Source organism: Scleropages formosus, chromosome 13, assembly GCF_900964775.1.
Source record: "Scleropages formosus chromosome 13, fSclFor1.1, whole genome shotgun sequence".
Taxonomy (NCBI): domain Eukaryota; kingdom Metazoa; phylum Chordata; class Actinopteri; order Osteoglossiformes; family Osteoglossidae; genus Scleropages; species Scleropages formosus.
The window spans coordinates 26,994,173-27,012,057 of NC_041818.1; the positions used below are offsets into that span (position 1 = coordinate 26,994,173).

At 55.0% G+C, this 17,885-nt stretch overlaps 1 protein-coding gene across 1 annotated transcript; it reads left to right on the top strand.

Annotated features, from left to right (window-relative positions):
• The first annotated feature begins 1,332 nt into the window (after window positions 1–1,332).
• On the top strand, window positions 1,333–17,868 carry myot (myotilin). Its single transcript, XM_029257692.1, is given in 18 exon segments — window positions 1,333–1,460; window positions 5,659–5,714; window positions 6,025–6,151; window positions 7,376–7,441; window positions 7,682–7,823; window positions 8,368–8,391; window positions 8,496–8,615; window positions 8,699–8,852; window positions 11,537–11,993; window positions 11,995–12,155; window positions 12,234–12,378; window positions 12,526–12,627; window positions 13,614–13,651; window positions 14,683–14,815; window positions 14,890–15,097; window positions 15,586–15,751; window positions 16,037–16,170; window positions 17,385–17,868. Coding segments are annotated over 17 exon segments (2,316 nt in total). The 5' UTR covers window positions 1,333–1,460; window positions 5,659–5,706; the 3' UTR covers window positions 17,516–17,868.
• Window positions 17,869–17,885: the final 17 nt, after the last annotated feature.

The following is a 17,885-nucleotide window of genomic DNA, read 5'->3' on the forward strand; positions in this document are numbered from 1 at the left end:
TGATTTGGCTCAATAAATTGAAGTTGTTCGTTCTGCTACAAGGCATTGAGATAACAGATCTTCGAAAACAATGTTAAAGAAATGGGAAATTGTATCTTCAAAAATACGTGACTAGGATTTTGTAACGTGAGGAGCCGGTGTATTTGCGAAAGGAATGCCCAGTGTGAAGGAACGGTCCGGTGGCCAACACGGGCCGCCGGAGGAACGTGTGGAAGGAATGTGGAAGTGGCGGCGTCTGGTGGCAATCGGGCGTGCGTGTGTGCGCGTGTGTGTGCGTGTGCGTGTGCGTGCGTGTGAGGCGGTGGAGTGGCGTCTCACCGACCTTAGAAAAGCTGGTGACTCTGTGTGAGGATCCCTACAGGTCCGTGGTGCTTAGAGAATCACCGTAGAAGTGTATTAATATATTAATTGAACGTTGACTAGGAACGACAAAGATTATTCGTACCGTTTTCCAAAGATGAGCCGAGCTACGCGTTTTGTTTCTGTCGTTGCTCTTAAAAGAAAATGAGACGTACACGCATTGCCCTTTAACTGTGTTTGTGAAACAGTTTCTTCTGTTTTGTTTCTGGAATTCTCTCTTACAGAGTGAAGGATGATCACAGCAACTCTCTCATGTTCTTCTCTCATCATCCTCTTAAAATACAATCATTGTGTTTTGCGCACTGGATTTTACAAACATTCTGCGTTTTTTTTCCGCATGTACTGTATATCACCGCGGTGTTTGACTCCATAAACCCCCCACTGGTTTAACACTAATTACAGTGTTACTGTCATGTACAAATAATGTCAAATAAGAATAAAGTTCTGTTTTTCAGTAAATGTTGTGCTGCAAATGTTGTTTCTTTTCCTCAACTGCTCGTTAAGTGAGACTGCGGTTCTGCTCTATTTCTGAGGTCCCAGACCAAGGGCTACAGGGTTTGGGATGGAGGCGACGGTGGACAGACACGCATGCACGCAGACATCAAGGACTGCTCATCCCACGTACTCGCTTCCTGTCTGCGGCTCAGGGAACGACCGTAAATTAGGCGTCCGGTCCGAGCTAAAGAGTCGGCCTCGGCCTTCAACGCGGAGTTCTGGGGAGCTGAAGGTTCGAGGGCTGGTGGGGGGGACAGCTGGTGCGTGACGGTAAGGGCCAAGAGGAACTTCTCAGGTCATTCGGACGCCTTCCCTCCGAGGAAGCGGCGCCTCCACATGTTTTTCTCATCTGCTATATTGAGCCCCGAGTGTTGCTGCTGCCCTAAGTGCGGAGCGAGCCGAGTCGAGGCGGGCTGAGCGGGGGGGCGGAAACCCGAGACGGGCCTGAGCTCACTTCCTCGCGCCCCCCTCCCTCTGTCCCTCCCTCTCTTCGTCCTCCCACGGCCCTGCGCTCAGAGGATTGCCCGTCGGCGAGCCGAGAGCTGAGGCTATAACCCCCCGTCGTGCCGCTGCCCGCTCTCCGGCCCCCGGGAGGAACCCTCGAGGTAAGGAACCTCATTTCTCTAAGAGCCCCGCAGGTCCCCACTCAGAAGGGTGGGGGACTGCACCCTGGGGTGGGGGACATGTGGACGGGGTGGGGGTGACAATTGGGGTTTAAAAGTCTCGGAGCTGTTCTCTGTTGCAGGGAAGCTGTAAGTCGATTGCGGGTAAAACGCGGTTAAGAGGGAATTTCAAGCCGCTTCGGAACGTGTTTGAGGTACGCGGATCCCCAGTTACCGCCGGGGAGCGCCGGGGGGGGGGGGGGGCGCACCGCCATGTGAGAACCTGCTGCTTCCATGGGGTGGCAACACCAATGCAAAGTGAGAAGCGGGACTGGCTCAGTGACCTGGGGGGTGGGTGCCTGGAGGCGGGGCTCACTTACTAAGTGAGAATTGTGATCTGTCCACCGGGATCACATGACCTCACGTCCAACCGGACCGGTTCTGACACACTGGATGCCCGGGGGCCTTTCCACTGTGTGTGTGTGTGCGCGTCTCCCGTGACCTGGACGGGGTAGACAGTACCCCCCCCAAGTCAGAGCTGTGGACCACACCCACCCACCCACAGCTATGAGCTGTTGCAGACCACAGACGACCGTCTTCGATGGACCAGGGAACAAACTTGAACCGAACACATGGGAGTTGAGATGAGGAGGGAGAGTCGTCGTCACCGGGTGGTGTTGGGGTCTTTCATCATTACTGTGCTCGCACCTCGTGGCTGAACCTCGCAGGTGACGTCCCTCACGGTCTGCACGGGAGGGATCAGCTGGGGCGACTCCCAGCTCCCCCGACATCGCTGAGAAGCGGAAAACAAAGCTACCGCCGGTCGCCCTTAGTGATCGTGTGCGGCACCGGCTCGCACCCGAGCCCACAGCTGGATTTCTCATCCTGAAATGCTTTTCGGGGGATGTGATGACATCTGTCCCGTGATTTCAGAGCTGAGGAATCAGCGCCGCTGTTTTCGCTCTCGCGGAGAACGATCATGAATTCAGTGTGAACAGGAAGCCAGAGCTGCGTATCGCCCACAGTGACTGCATATGACCCATAGCGACAGCTCACTGTCAACGGCGATCGCGTATCGACCGCAGTGACCGCGTATCGCTGACAGTGACCGGATATCGCCCGTGATGACCACATATTGCTCGTAGCGACCGCACATCACCCGTAGCGACTGCCTAGCGCGCACGTGTCTTGTCCTCTGGGTGTTTGAGGACACTGTCCAGCACAAGTTGACCAGTTACACGGCGGTCGTCACACTCTGCTGTACCAGAAAGACCCCCAGCCCGCCAACCCCCCCACCGGCCCTCCTCGCATTCCCTGCACATTCCCGCCGCTTTACCGCACCAGCAGGTCCTCTAAGGGCTTGAGGAACGACACCGGTGACCAGAAGGTGGCCGGTTTAAATCCCAGCAGGGGGGCCACTGTTATTCCACCCAACCAAAGGGCTCAAACAGGATGGCGGAAATTGGGGGTGCGGTTAAAACTCCAAGGTGTGCGGCTCTTCAGGACGGTAGACGCTCAATGGTTGGGGCTCTCTGTCCGCTGAAAGATTTATCCGCTGCCATTTGTTGCTAAATCCAACACGGGGGAGGGGGGAACCAAATTAGAAATGCGGCGCAGATCAGGTTTCCAACCCCCCCGAACCCATCCCCCCAGAATAAGGAGCCCATGTGGGGTCCAGGCCCGAGAAACACAGCTAAACTGAACGACGAGCAGCAAAGGTGTTTCCTCCGTGATGGACAAGGACCCCGGGGGACGTCCATAGCTGCAGCCGAGTCCTTCGTTAAAACACATACAGAGACGTGATTTATGATATTAATGTTTCTGTCGCCGTGACCCACTTCCAGACACTGTGTCAGACTCCGACGTGCTTTTTACCGTATCACTTTTCACACTCGCAGTGTGTGTATCAACAGATGAGACACATGGATCCCGTGGCTCTCGTCCCAGAACTCTGCCTGAGGACAGAGAAGCCATTTAGCCGGTAATTATTTCATAATTATTAGTAACTCGTTAATGTGCCGCCGACACTTTTCTCCACTACTTACCTTGATTTACCCATTGATACACACACAGTGTCTGAAACCACTCGTCCCATACAGGGTCGTGGGGAGCCAGAGCATAACCCAGCAACACAGGGCACAAGGCTGGAGGGGAAGAGGACAGACCTAGGACGGGACGCCGGTCCATCACAAAGCACCCCGAACGGGGCTTGAACCCCAGACCCACCAGAAAGCAGGACCTGGCCAAACCCGCTGTGCCACTACACCTCCTGTACCCATTGATAAAGCGGGGTAATTTTTACCAGGGCAGTTATAGGGTAACTCCTTTGATCGGGGGGACTTGAACCTAGAAAGCCAAAGGCAGCGGTTCGAACCGCTACGCCACCTGCTGCCTTGACTTCAGGAGGTTGGATCCCGCCCCCCCCCCCAACTGGTCCCCCACTGGCAGGGGGGTGTCAGCTTTCCTTCGAGCGCCGCAGTCCTCCAGCTCCGTCCTTCTTATTGTTGTTGTTTTCACACTCGGCACGTTGAGGTGTCGCGTTTCCTCCCCGGTCGAACCTTCAGAGACTCCATTCTAATTCTGTCGCGATGGCAAAAGGTCTAAAGGGAGGGGTGGGGGGTAAACTGAGCAGTACAAGCAGTAAAAGAAACCATAGCAAATGGTGTTGTTGGGGGTGTATCCTGAAACTGCCCCTGTCCTTCCGCAACGGCCACCACACGCACACACACACACACACACACACACACACACACACACACGGAAAATTGTACCCAGATTGTTCCGATTCCGACTCCTGAAGACACATCCGGAGCGTCTCCAGAAGGTTCTGTGCTCCACTTGTGTCCTCGCTGTTCAAAGGGTTGTGTCCACGGTCACTGTGACCGAGTCCATCCACCTGGTTCCTCTTCTTCATCCCCCTGCAACTTTCTCGCTGTCTTTTCGAGAGAATCCGACCTTCTCGGGACTTGTCAAAAGTGTGACAACCTGTCTCATTGTTTGAGCTTCCGGCGGAAGTTCTAGTTTGATTTAATCCGTTTGTTTTCCTGCCCGTCCACAGTGTCCTTAAATGTGTCCTCCAGCACCGCAATCAAGACCGAGTCCATCTTCTTCCCGTCCTGCTTCCTTGACGTCCACCTTTAACACCCAAGAAGTCATTGAAAATATCGTTGGTTGAACAGTTGTAGCCTTTGTTCTTGAGGTTCCTTCAGCACATTTGAGAACCTTCTCCACATCTTTCATTACATTGATTAGAAGAGCCACGGATCTCCTTGGTTCTTCTCACATCTCCCAGAGGTGTTACGTCGACTGTTGTTCTGGGTGCCGCGCTGCGGACTGACGCTGAAGTTCTCACCTCACCATATGTCCCCGTGTCACGTCTTAGCTGTCCATCCCATGTGTCAGTGCAAGTTAGGTGTGCTCCACCGACACGGAGATGAACGTTCCACCTTCGCTCCTCATTGCTTGAGGTACAAATAAGGGGAAAACATGGTTTACTGCAGGTCTGAAAAGTCTCGAAGGAAAGAGAAGGTATCGAGGACAAAGGAAGGCACACAAGGAAGACCCGCGCCCCAGGTGTTCCGCGTTGGCTTGGCGGCGGAGGCGTGGCAGACATAGTGGAGTAAAAACAGAAGACATGAATGAATAACATTTTGAGAATAATGTAATAGGTGAGGAGAGAATAATTCAGAGTAAATCTTAAGGATAGACCAGAGTAAATGATGAAACTGTAAAAAAGTAAGTTCGCCAACGAGTTCTTAAGACTCCATTCATTCTCATTGAGTTGAGAACATCTGAGGTCCATTGTGAAAAACATCTCTCTGCCAACTTGTGAGAGACCAGGTGCACCTCCGTCCACAAATTTAATATCCACATTCCTGGAATCTTCCCACTTCCCGATGTGCCGGTAGCTGAAGCGGTTGGACGTGATCCCGCATCCGCCTGAACCTGCTGTATATTGTGGTCAAGGTCTCAGACGTGTTCCTGCTGTGAGCTTCACGGGTGGCCCCACACCCTTCCACTTAGCAAGACTGGGCTCCATCTCCTCCAGAGCAGTGAGGCCCAGCACACCCAGTTAGAAGCTGGTAGTGGAGATGACGGACAACCCCTGGTGATGCTCAGAGGTCCTTCGCAAAGTGGACTGATTGTAGCGGGAGCGAATCGGCGCTCGACTCACCGTGTTCTCTCTTCTCCCCGACACCAGGGACTGACGCCATCCAGAGAAGGAGCCGCATCGGGACACTCCTGGACCATGGCTCAGTAAGTGAGGGGTTCGCCAACATCGCGCCACCTTGTGGAGCTCAACGCTGCTCTGCTGAGTCCAAGTGCTTTGCTGAGAAGTTCAGCATCAGCTCCTCCAGCGAGGTTGGACTCAGCAAGGTGGTCTCCACGGGACAAGGTCCTCGGTGCTGCCGTGAACTAGACCAGCATCACGCCGGATGCACAGCAGAGCCCAGCCGGAGGTCCTCCGGCACACTGCTCTGCGGGCATCTCCTAGGACACGCGGCGGCCGACGACAGCCATTAACGACTGTCACAGCTATGACCGAGACTCCGCTTTTCCACCCCAGGGTTCAGAAGAAGACCACCACCATGTCCCTGACCATCTCCTCCTGCTCCAGGGAGTCGTCCTCCGGCACCGTTGTCCATCCGCAACGGTCCAGTCTGGTGCAGCCGCTCCCGATCAGCTCACAGAGGGTACGTGCTTCCACTGCCAGGCCACCTGCCCAGTACCACTTTATAGCATCACCGAACCCATGACCAACACCATTGCCAACACCACCAAACCCATGACCAACCCCATTACCAACATTTCCACCAAATGCAACACCAAAACAAACAAACATCACCACACGGATCCAGCTCTACAGCAAAGGCATAAAAATATATCAATGTGTAAATGGACCGTTAACGTGGTGGTCAAAGAGCACGGTGGTGGTTCCTCACCGGTACAACGTCTGTTCCACTCCTGAACTCCCAAGTTTCTTGGTCCAGAGTTTTCACATCATGCCCATTTTGACTAAAATTTCTACACCCTTTTAACTTCACTTCTACTTTACGTCACTGGTGTTTCTTACAAGAACGTCTTAAAGGTGCCCAGTGACCGTACGTCACGTGGTCGTATTGACCGAAGAGGATTTTTTTTTTTCTCAGGAAGTATCAATAGGTTCTGTTGTAGTGAAGGAAACATAAATCTTAACAGATAAACAGGATGGAAACACCGTTGTCTTGGAAACAAACACTGGAAGCAGCACCAGGCAAAGGATCCACGTTGGCGTCTAAATATTTTTTCTCATAATTTTCCCACTTCTTTGCTGTAACGTGATGTGGATCCACCCGGAACGTTCTGGGGCCTCCGGACCAAGTCAACAAAATGCGTTACGCTCTCCAACCTGTCATTTTTACCCTTCCTTACCTCCATGTAGTACCAAACAGACCATTCTGTGAGCGGCTTGCAATGTTGTCTGAATTAAATGAGGAAATATGGCTTATAATAATAATAATAATAATAATAATGGTGATGATAGTGATGATGATGATGATGAAGGATGGTCTGGAATAACTTATTGGATGCTGCACCTCGGATATGTAATAATTAGAACAGTCTTGGTGCCAGTGTGTCCTCTGATTAAATCGGGGTGGGGGGGGTTAATCGGTGGCTGAGCAGCCCCCCGGGACCGAGTCGGACCCCTTGTTTACCGCGGGGCCCCTTCGTCTTACACCGTCTGCCGAGACGGGCAAATCTGGGCACTAAAACCCTTTTAGAGCGTGAGTCATGAAGACGAGTCACATGGCGAGGACGGCTTTTTAAAGACACACCGACGTTTCTCTTCTTTGTGTCCTTCCGCGCGTCCACTGCACGCTTAACCCTTAGAGGCGCCCTGAGCTCCTTAACCAGCCGAGTGCTCTTGTCCCCCGCAGACGCAGAGCCCCTCCTGCGCCCAACATTATTCGGGGAACGGAGGAGTGGCGCCGGAGTTCGTCAAGGTACCGCTTCTCTAGCATTGTGCCACTTTGCCATTGCGCCACCTGCTGGAGAAGCGCGTAACTGCAGCCCAGCGCTTCGCCCCATTTAGCTCCCGCTGCGCCGACGGCTGCGTTCCGTCCAAGCCGAGCGAAGCGGCGCGGTCAAAGAATGCTTTTGCTGCGTTAAACTCTGAGCGTGAGAGGAGCTGCGACGCCCCGCTCCCCTCCTGGCTGCGCTCTCACCCGCTCTGCCCCTCCCAGTGTCTCCACGACGTGAGCACGGTGAAGGGCCAGCTGGTGGTCCTCGAGTGTCGCACCCGGGGCACTCCGCCGCTCCGGGTCTTCTGGTACCGCGAGGAAGAGCAGATCAGGGACTCGGCAGACTTCCGCATCCTCAGGAAGAGTAAGTGGGACCGCAGTAAATGGGTGTATTCTTAGAGGCGCCGAGTCCACGCCAAAGTCCACTAAGGTCACCGTGTGTCGCAGATGGCGAGGGAGGCGTGTAACGCGGTAAAGGTTTTACCTCCCGGCATTCACATTGAACACAGTCCAGTGGCGAGATGTACTTCTCGCTCCTCAGAATTCATGTGCAGTGAGGTCCACAGGACAAAGTCTAAAACTGAGGTCTGTAGGACGCAGTCCAACACGAGGTCCAAAGGACAAAGTCCAACACCGAGGTCCACAGGACAAAATCCAACACCAAGGTGAATAGGACAAAGTCCAACACTAAGGTCCACAGGACGCAGTCCAACACTGAGGTCCATAGGACACAGTCCAACACGAGGTCCACAGAACACAGTCCAACACCGAGGTCCACAGGACGCAGTCCAACACCGAGGTCCATAGGACCCAATCCACTCCACAGAGGAAAAACTGTTCTGTTTCTGCAATGAAGCCAAACAAACAGATTAAGTTGCTGAAAAAAAATCTCTTTCTCTACTTTCCAGAGGCCACTTCAGCGTCCGTCCCTGGTGAGTGGACTTTACTCCTCACTCAAATGAGACACCGACTGCAGCGTCAAGCATGTGAAATTTACTGTGCTTTGACGTTTCCTTCTGCTCCCCTCGCACTGCAGAAGAGCTGTGCACCCTGGTCATCACCGAGGCGTACCCAGAGGATTCTGGGATTTTTAAATGTGTAGCGCGTAACCAGTTTGGCTCCGCGTCCTGCAGCGCCCTCCTGGAGGTGTACTCAGGTAGGGCGTGTCCATGCCAACCGCGGTGAGTGTGTCCAGCATCGCAGCGAGTCTCCAGCGCTGACTCCCGGGGTCCTCGACAGGCCTCGACGAGGTGCTGGCTGAAGAGGAGACCTCGGGAGGGACCGCCGGGCTGGAACCCGACGACTTCCCCTCGTTCCTGCTGGACGCAGCGGAAATCCCTCCGCCGGAGTGGCCGGACAGTTCCGAGGAGGAGGCCGCGCCCCCGCTGGATGAGTAAGTCCCGCCCCCAGGGTCAGGGAGGAAAATCTCTGCTTAGCGGACTGTCTTGAAATCACAGCACCTGCACACATGCAGAGCCCACTGGTGACAGACGAGGAACCCGGAAAGTATCTGTGAGTCCGGATCCTGAGGCCCGCGGCGCCACTCTGGTCAGAGAGAGAGGGTTCGAACCTGAGTCGTAGCGTCTTGTGAAAGGATGTACTTTTCCATCACGTCGGCAAGCTGGATACAATAATAATTGCAAAAATAGTAACAACTGTGGAAAACAAGTATCCAGGCACTAACAGTATTGTTTATATATATGATATATACTTATAGGAGGGGGGTGCGGTGGCGCAGTGGGTTGGACCGCAGTCCTGCTCTCCGGTGGGTCTGGGGTTCGAGTCCCGCTTGGGGTGCCTTGCGATGGACTGGCGTCCCGTCCTGGGTGCGTCCCCTCTCCCTCCGGCCTTATGCCCTGTGTTGCCGGGTTAGGCTCCGGTTCCCCGCGACCCCGTATGGGACAAGCGGTTCAGAAAGTGTGTGTGTGTGTGTGTGTGTGTGTGTGTGTGTGTGTGTGTGTGCGCGCGCACGCGCACGCGGGCGCATTTACACCGCATTTGCACTTCCGGAAGGGCGCCACGAGGGGGCGCTGTGACACCAACCATTATACCGTGGTGTACTGTACTGTTACTCTACTCCGCGGCACCGTTTGCTGAAGCGCTGAGCGGTAAGCTGTGTACATTCGCTACAGGACACTACTTTACCACAGTAAAGGCGCGTGTACAGCAGTTAGATGCGATTCAAAAATCATCATGACGCTCGAATCGCGAGATTCTATTGTTTCAAACAACAAACTCGGACATCAAGGTTTCCTTAAACTTTTTTTCAGCAACAATAAAAGTTTGTGCTGCACTAGCGACAAAATGAAGAAATAATAATGAATGAATGAGTGAGTGAAAATGACGAAGCCGTCGTCAGTCAGTCGCGCGTCGCTTTCGAGAAGCTTCCCGTCCAAGGAATACAAGTGAAACGTCATTTCAGTTTCCGAAAGAGGCGACGGACGAACGGCAGTAAATCGCTGTAAAACTCCGACGGAAACGGAGAAATTAAGAGAAACCACAAAGATGAAAAGTAATTAAACAATAAAGTGGGGGGGTGGGGGGGGGAATGAATGAATGGAGTTTTAAAAAGGCGGAGACTAGAGCCCAGGGGGCGTGTCCCACTCCGCGTGTGTATGTATGCGCATGCGCGCCGCCCCGCCCCGCCCCGCCCCGCCCCTCGACCGGCTGCCGCTTCTCCGCGTTCACTTTTCGCTCTTCGCTCGCGCTCGCCGAGCAGCGGGAGGATCGAGTTGATCGGCGCTCGTCGCGGTGCGAAGCGGAGCGGCTTTTCCAGGTGAGTCGAGACACTTTATTCATCGGTGGCTCTTCTGGGCCTCCTTTCAATTAGTAGTTCGTTCGTTCGTTCAGTCTCTTTGAAGTCTTTTGCCTCTCGTCTCGTCGATTTAATAAGTGTTTTCGTTTCGTTTCTTCTCCGCGGTGAAGAAGCGCTTCAAGTTTACTGTGTTTTACTCGGTTTTTTCACCCGGCTCTTCACTTTCCCGGCAGCGCTGACGCGGGACTTTCGAGCGCTTTTACCGGCTGCCTGCGCTCAGGTGAATTGATCTCGATTTACTCATCCATTGGCTGGAAGTTGTGCTGCGTTTCCCCCACATGATCCGCGCGCATCTGGGTCCGCACTGTGTTTTTACCATCCGAAGGGTAAAACGCAGCTCGAGGGCTGCTGTGTACCCCGCCCGCAGGCTGATGGTCCAATCCTTGTGTCCCCTTGGATGGCGCTTTAAAGTTTAACTCGGTCCTTCAAAAAAAATGGGGGGCACACAGCTCTTTGACACATGGTATAAAGTACCAAAGTACCCCCCCACCCGGTGTCCACTCCGCTGTGGGGGGGATGAATTTCTCCTCAGCAGAGTACCCCCCCCAACGCCTTTCAATGGGCTCAGTGTCGTCCTCGTGCCCCTTCAGCTTTCCCAGCACCCCTTCTCTTTCCTTACGTAATCGACTGAGCCAAGGGGGGGGGTGCAAATTACAGCAGACCTTGGCACGTTTGTACAGTTGAGTCCCTGGGCATCTGAGAGTGGGGACACTGTGGTGGGGGTCTTTTTTGGGACACTGGTATGGCTGGGGCTGGGGGTGGCACTGCTTGTTGTCATTTGTTCATCCCTCGTCACCATGGTGACGAAATACCATCCATCAAGTTGAGGTTAAGAAATGACACCAGGGACGGTGTTCAGTCACCTGGGTGTGGACGCGGTGCGTTCGGTGGCCCTTGTCTTTCCACCTACGGTCACACGCGCTGCACGTGTAGCCGTTACCCATAATGCCTTTGGGAAGGAGGACACTGAAGGGGCAGCGCAGAGCCCCACCTGCTCAGTCTCGTCACACCGGGGGGCGTCGCTGTGGAAAATCTGTCACCGTCCAGTGGCTCCACTTGCATGTTTCCTCTCTCACGTGTTTATTTTAGTTGGTGTGTTTTTTCGGGTGGGGGGGGGGGGGGCGGTGACGCAGGACTCCGAGGAGCGTGCTCACAATAGCGCTGACCTCTGCCCCCCACGGGGACTCAACCGAAGTCAGAAGTGTCCGAGTTCAGCAGTCGTCGTCTGACGGATAACCGTGTTTCTGTGCCCTCCCTCGCAGGTACTCGGACCCGCAGCCGCCGAGTAAGAGCACGGTGGATCCCTACAGCCCTGTGGGCGAGAGCACCTACAGCTCGCTGTCCCGCAGCCCCACCCCTCCGCCGGCCAAGGAGCAGCGGTCCGGCGGCACCATGAACGCGGTCGACCTGCCGTCGTTCTCGCCGAGCCTCTACCCGCCGAGCGCGTTCAACTACGAGCGACCGCGTCACTTCATCCAGGCGCAGCCGCGCTTCCAGGCCCCCCCCTACGAGAGCCTGCAGTCCAACGGGAGCGACAGGGCGGCAGCGTCGCCGTCCTCCTCAACCCTCAGCTCGCCGGCATCCACTCCCGCCCCGCCCACCTCGCCGACACGGCCCCCCATGCGCTCCAGCGTGACGCTCGTCCCCAAAGTGTCCGGCGGTCCCCCGCAGCGCACCTCCCCCGTGGCCTTCCTGTGCTCGGTCCTGCCCTCGCGCTCGTCCCCCCAGCCCAAGGCCTCGGCCGCCCCGCCCCCTCAGCTCTCGACCAATCGCGCACCTCCGTCGCCGGTCCCGACGACCGCGTCCCGCTCCGAGCCGAAGACGGCGACCCCCCCCGTCCTGCGTGTCACTGCCGGCCAGCTACCGGGGGACCTCCAACAGGTGGGCTGCGGGTCGCAGGTGCGTTAGCTTAGCGTATCGTAGCGCGGCGCGTCACTAACCGCTCCCTCGGTCCCGCAGCGCCCCCAAGCCCATCCTCAAGAAGACGGCCCCCCGCCCCGTGTCGCGGTCCACCGACGAGGAGATCCAGGGCTCCAAGGACGCCCTCATCCAGGACCTGGAGAAGCAGCTGCGCAACAAGGAGGCGCGTCGGAGGAACAGCCAGGTGCCTCTTTTCAGAGCGTGTCGCCCTCGCGCCCGGTCGGTCTGCGGTTCGACGCCGTGAGCCGCGTTCTTCCGCGGCGTCGCTAAAGCTGCGTTTCTCTGTGGCGTCGCTAAAGCTGCGTTTCTCTGTGGCGCTTTGGCTTGGCAGAAGCTGTCGTACGAGGAGCGTATGGCGCGCAGGCTGCTGGGTCCCGACAACGCCGCCTCGGTCTTCGACCTGCACAACCAGCCGGACGTCCAGCCTGACCAGGTGCGGTTCTTGCTTAGCTCCTGGTTAGTTGTTCTCCAAAGGTTCTTACTGACTTAGCCATTGATACAGCAGGGTAATTTTTACTGTATCAGTTCAGGCAAAGGGCCTTCATCACGAGAAGTACGGCAGTGGATGGGACTCGAACCCAGCTCCTTTGCGTGAAAGGCGGCAGTAACTGCGGTAACCATTAGGTCGCTTTCTGCTCGACCTGGTTGAGCCTCGGTCTGAACGTCAAAGGTGCTGCAGCATCGCGAAGTTAAACACTGGTTCAGGGTGATTGGAGGATTTTCATGGTTTACCGCGTTACTGTGTTTCCAGCACACATCGGTGTGTTAACGGTCATAACGGTGACGCTGTGGTCTCTTTCCGGTAACGGGACTCGTCACGGCGTGGCGATGGAATGTCCTTAAGGGACCTTGTGCGTGCCTGGTTAAGAGAACGTCACACCAGGAAGCTTGTCAGCCCGGCGGGGTCCCCTTGGACCGCTGCGTTGCGGTCGCCCGGCGAGAATGGCCGGAGGCAGATGGAGACCGGACAGAAATAGCTGGTGTGAAGGGCTGCGGTCACTTTGTGAGGGCACCTCCCCCCCTCCCCCGCCTTCCCCCAGGGGCCACCATTGTTGATCACTGCTCGCCGTTGACCGCGTGACTTTGGAAACCGAAAGTGAACAGTTTCGATCGCCGGGATGCGCTGAAGCAGCGGGTGAAGGTCCGCGTCGGAGGGTCACGTCACCGGTTCGCATGACCGTGTGCTCAGCTGCAAAGCCGTGTACCGTGATGTCACCGGAGGTTTGTTTAGGGGCAGCGGGGGGTGTAGTGGTGAAAACAATCTCCTTCCAGCTGAACAGGTGCAGTAAAAATGACCCTGCAGGGTGAAAGAATGTAACTACACGGTAAATGCCCTATGAGGGAGCTGCCGGCCGTGTGTGTGTGAGTGAAGAAACGGTGTTTGCTCCTCCACTCATGTTGTTTTTCTTGCTTTCGCAGCCTGACTCGCCAGAGGGGCGACACTCTGGAGGAATATGGTAGGTGGTCGACCGTCCTGCACCACCCTTCGGGCGGTCATCTCTGGTAGCTTCTGCTCATCTCTGGTCTGGGTGCCCTGCGGTTCCAGAATACGGGTTTTTTCATTATTTTTTTAATAATTCTATCAAGTACATTGAGACGTCATTAAGTTCCAAAGGGTATCGACCCAATAAGTGAATTCAGAACGACTGACTGTGGTCCAAACTCGACCGCTGTCAACTCACTGTAGCTCCACGTGGACTCAGTCCTCTGAGCTATGTCGGTGGGGGGGGTTGATCTGGTTTCTTGGCGCCTGTGGGGGGGGAACACATCAGAGCAGTACATGCTGTAATGGGTACAGTTATGTATCCTGACCTCAGATGACCTTTGGCTGGGCCCTCCCGCACTCACATCTGTCCCAGTGTGGTGGGGCTCCAGTCCCACTGGGGGGTGTTGTGGCCACGTGTCACTCCTCTCTTGTGAGGGAGAGTCCCCGTGGTCACCACGCCATGCGATCCTTCGGCCAGACCATTTGAAGCATGGTAAAATTACCTTAAAGCTCTGGTCCAATGGACCGGTTCCCAACCTTCTTACGGTCACAAATGGACCAGAAATCAGTTCATCATTCCAGCCTTGTTTTTAAGTCACTGTGAAAGTGGCTTAATACAGGTGTTTATTCACAGATAGGGTTGTATGTATCTATAATAAAAAAGAAACGTATTTATTGCAGTAATAAATGTTTAAGGGTAAAAATTGAGGCTCTGCATGACCTCCGGTTTAACGTTCTTCGTCTCGTTGATCACTGGAGCTCAGGAAAAGCAAGAAGAAGCTGTAAACACCGTGGAAGCGAGTTGAACGAAGGGGGTCCCTCAGTGCTCTTTACTGCCCTCTGTTGGCTTGGAGGGTAAATGCAGGTCTCCCTGAGTTTGTAACCCGAGGAGCCCCGGTGCGCGTGAGGTGACGGCCGCCTTCTCGGTCCTGTTTTGGTGCCGGGCCGGAAGGGGGCGGGGTTACTCCCGTTCTGATGCTGCTCTCTGGGTCCCGTGTTCAGGAGCAAACACCACTCGGGGATGGACGCCAACGAGGGTTCGACCATCCAGGAGAAGTGCTACGCTCCCCGTTTCCTGCAGGTGCCACAGGACCTCACGGTGGAGGAGGGCCGCTTCTGCAGGATTGACTTCAAGGTGCGTGCGTGCGTGCGCGGCATCCCCCCTCGCCCTTCCATCCCGTTCCATGTGGCTCAAACGTGTCCCTGCAGGTCGGGGGTCTCCCCACCCCTGACATCACCTGGTACCTGGACGGGAAGGTGATCCGACCTGACGACTACCACAAAATGCTCGTGTGCGAGAAGGGCGTCCACTCATTCATCATCGAGGTCGTGACTGTGCACCACGCCGGCGTCTATGAGTGCGTTGCCAAGAACCGCGCCGGAGAGAGCAGCTTCTCCCTGCGGCTGGATGTCATCGGTAAGTACCGCACGCATACTTTGGATGTGAAGGTCATGGGTTCAAATCCCACCTGCTGTTGTGTAAATAGGGTTAATCGGTGTAAGTTTTTTATAAACAAAACTTTAGAAGAAGCCGAGTGTGGACCGTACCAGTGAGCGGTTGGTACGGTCCCCACCCGTCCCGGATGTTCCCTGAGGTTCAGATCAGACTTTGCTCCACATAGTTAAACTTTAAAGCTGTGACTGGGGGAGTCTTCGGGGAAACGGCTGTACCGCGGTCTCGTCTCCAGCGCACCACACACCGCAGTCAATGGGCCCGTGTTCAGTGCGGTTGATCTGTACAAAGACCTCTTCGACCCGGCGTCCTCGCAATAATTTGTTTGCAAGTGCAGATAAGTGACCTCCTGAGCCGGGTGGAGTCGCGACGGTGGCCAGCAGAACGCTCCGATCAGGATGCGGCGCTTTACCGCACTTTGATCATACTCTTTCTGTACCCCCACACCTCAGCCCAGGAGCTGCTGCGTCCCCCCACCTTCCTGCAGAAGATGAGGAACTCCCGTGCCTTGGAGGGCGACGCCGTGCGTCTCGAGTGCAGAGTCTCCGCGGCTCCGTCCCCGCAGATCTACTGGAAGAAGGACAAGGAGATGCTGAGGGTCGACCCCGGCAGGATGAGGTGGGCAGGGCCTTGACCCCTTGTCCGTCCATCCACCCTCATTGCTTCTCGCTTCTGTTCCAGAACCTCAGCAGTAAAAGCAAACCAAACTCCTCCTCCTTTGTTTTCTTAATTTCGCCCATGAACCCTGACCACGATTTACCACATTACAAGGTCCCCCACTCGCATTTCACGGCGTCTTAGATGCGAATCAGCAGCAGTTGAATACAGAGCTGACTTGCAGCCTTCCTATTTTAACCGGTGCACCCCCTGTTGGTCACTGTGCACACCACCGCTCTCCTGCAGCCTTTTCCAGGACGCGACGGGCCAGCTGTGTCTGCTCATTGACCGGGTGGAGAAGGGCGATGCGGGGTGGTACACGGTGTCCGCCATCAACGAGGCCGGCATGTCCTCCTGCAACGTCAGACTTGACGTGGGAAGTAAGTGACCAGGAAGGCACCTTTGAGTATCCACGTGCTCCCCTACCCCCCCCCCTTCCGGAACCATCCGTGCTCTGGGGCTGCTAATCCGCCTTTCAAAGAGCCCATTTGTTGGGTTGTGTGCGGCGCCGGCGCTCTTCTTGTGCTTTCCTGCTGACCTCTGTGCTAATAATACAAAGGTAGTTTGTGCTCCACTATCAGTTTACATCTGAAGGGCAGGGGGTCACTTCCAGAACACCCCTTTTCATCACTGTCATCTTTCCCACAAGCCTCTGGGGCGTTCCCCTAATGCACAGTTCAGGACTGTGCTTGTTTGGGTTTCTGAGATTGACACCCCGTTCCTGGTTCCTCCCTTTCGTGGGGGGGGGGGGTCACAGTGAGAAGAGCAGTTACCTCCCGGATCCCCGTGACCCCTACAAGTTGTTCCTTAACTGTCGGGTGGGAGGTCCAGATGTGTTGTGGCCGCTGATTGTTGTTTCTCCTGGGTTACTGTGCCCCCCTGCATTTAAGGTGTGGGTCTATTCTTGTTTTGTTTTAATTTTATTACTAGCATGACAGTTTTTAGGATTTCTTTAAATTTCTTAAAAATTTATTGGTGGGCTGCTAATCCATTCTGCTCCGTAGAAAAGTGTGTTTTCACCTTGCTGTGGAACACAACGCCACCCCATCCCCCTCTTCTTGCTGCTGTTTCGATGTTGTACTCAGGACTCAAAGGGGGGATCATCTTTCCTTCCCCAGTGTGTGTGAGAGAGAGTGAGCAAGTGAGCGACATGAAACTGGATCTGACTGGCGACGCTGGTTCGGATAGCTGCGCTCCCTCACCCAGGAGGGTTAATTCTAGATATTTCCCCCTGTGGAATCACTGTATGGACATGAAGATTATTCCCATGACCATGTTTTGTGTATCACCCCAGGGGGTCCACACAGGTTGTCTTTACAAACAGCCTGACTCGCAACAACCATATCACGGACTTTGTCATACGAGTCCTGATGCCTGAGGAGGAGCATCAGTCTGTGCTACATCAACAAGGGTTGTTTGGGTGTCGAACCCGACTGCATTTTAGTCACATGTCCCTTTAATTTGATATGGTGACAAGTATTCTGTTCATATTCTGTATGCTTTGTATGTCCGCGTTGTTCGCACAAGGGGATGCAATCTGAGGCCCAGCTTGCGCTCTTGTTCACACCTTTTTTTTCCTACAACTCTTCCACAGCTCGCCTGCCCAAGGCTGCCCCTGCAGGCCAGCATGTGAAAGTGCGTCCTGCGCTGAGCCAGTTCTCCCCCCTGAGCACCCACGCTACATCGCAACATGCGGCCCCCCTCTACGAGAGCGATGAGCTGTGAAGCGGGTCGTTTCCGAAGCTGCCGCCACCAGCCCAGGTGGGAAGAGAGTTTGAGACCTGGACTTGAAGTATGGACCCCCCACCCCCCCACTTCAGCATCAGAGCCCTGCAGTGATGAGATGCACTTTAGATTTGGGTTTTTGTTCCGAATGACTGTTCACTAAACTCTTCCTGCTGGAACTTGGTCCTGCTTGTTGTAGCAGTTAGAGGACCGTTGCGTTACGGTGACAGGTGAGCTTTGGGTACGGTACATCCAGTAGAGACCTTTTAATGAGCTATTTATTAGAGTGCAAGTTCCTCAGCGGCTCCGCAGCGCCATGCTGCTCCTGCCTGTGTTTTTGTGTATGTTGTGGAAATGAGTGTAAAAATAT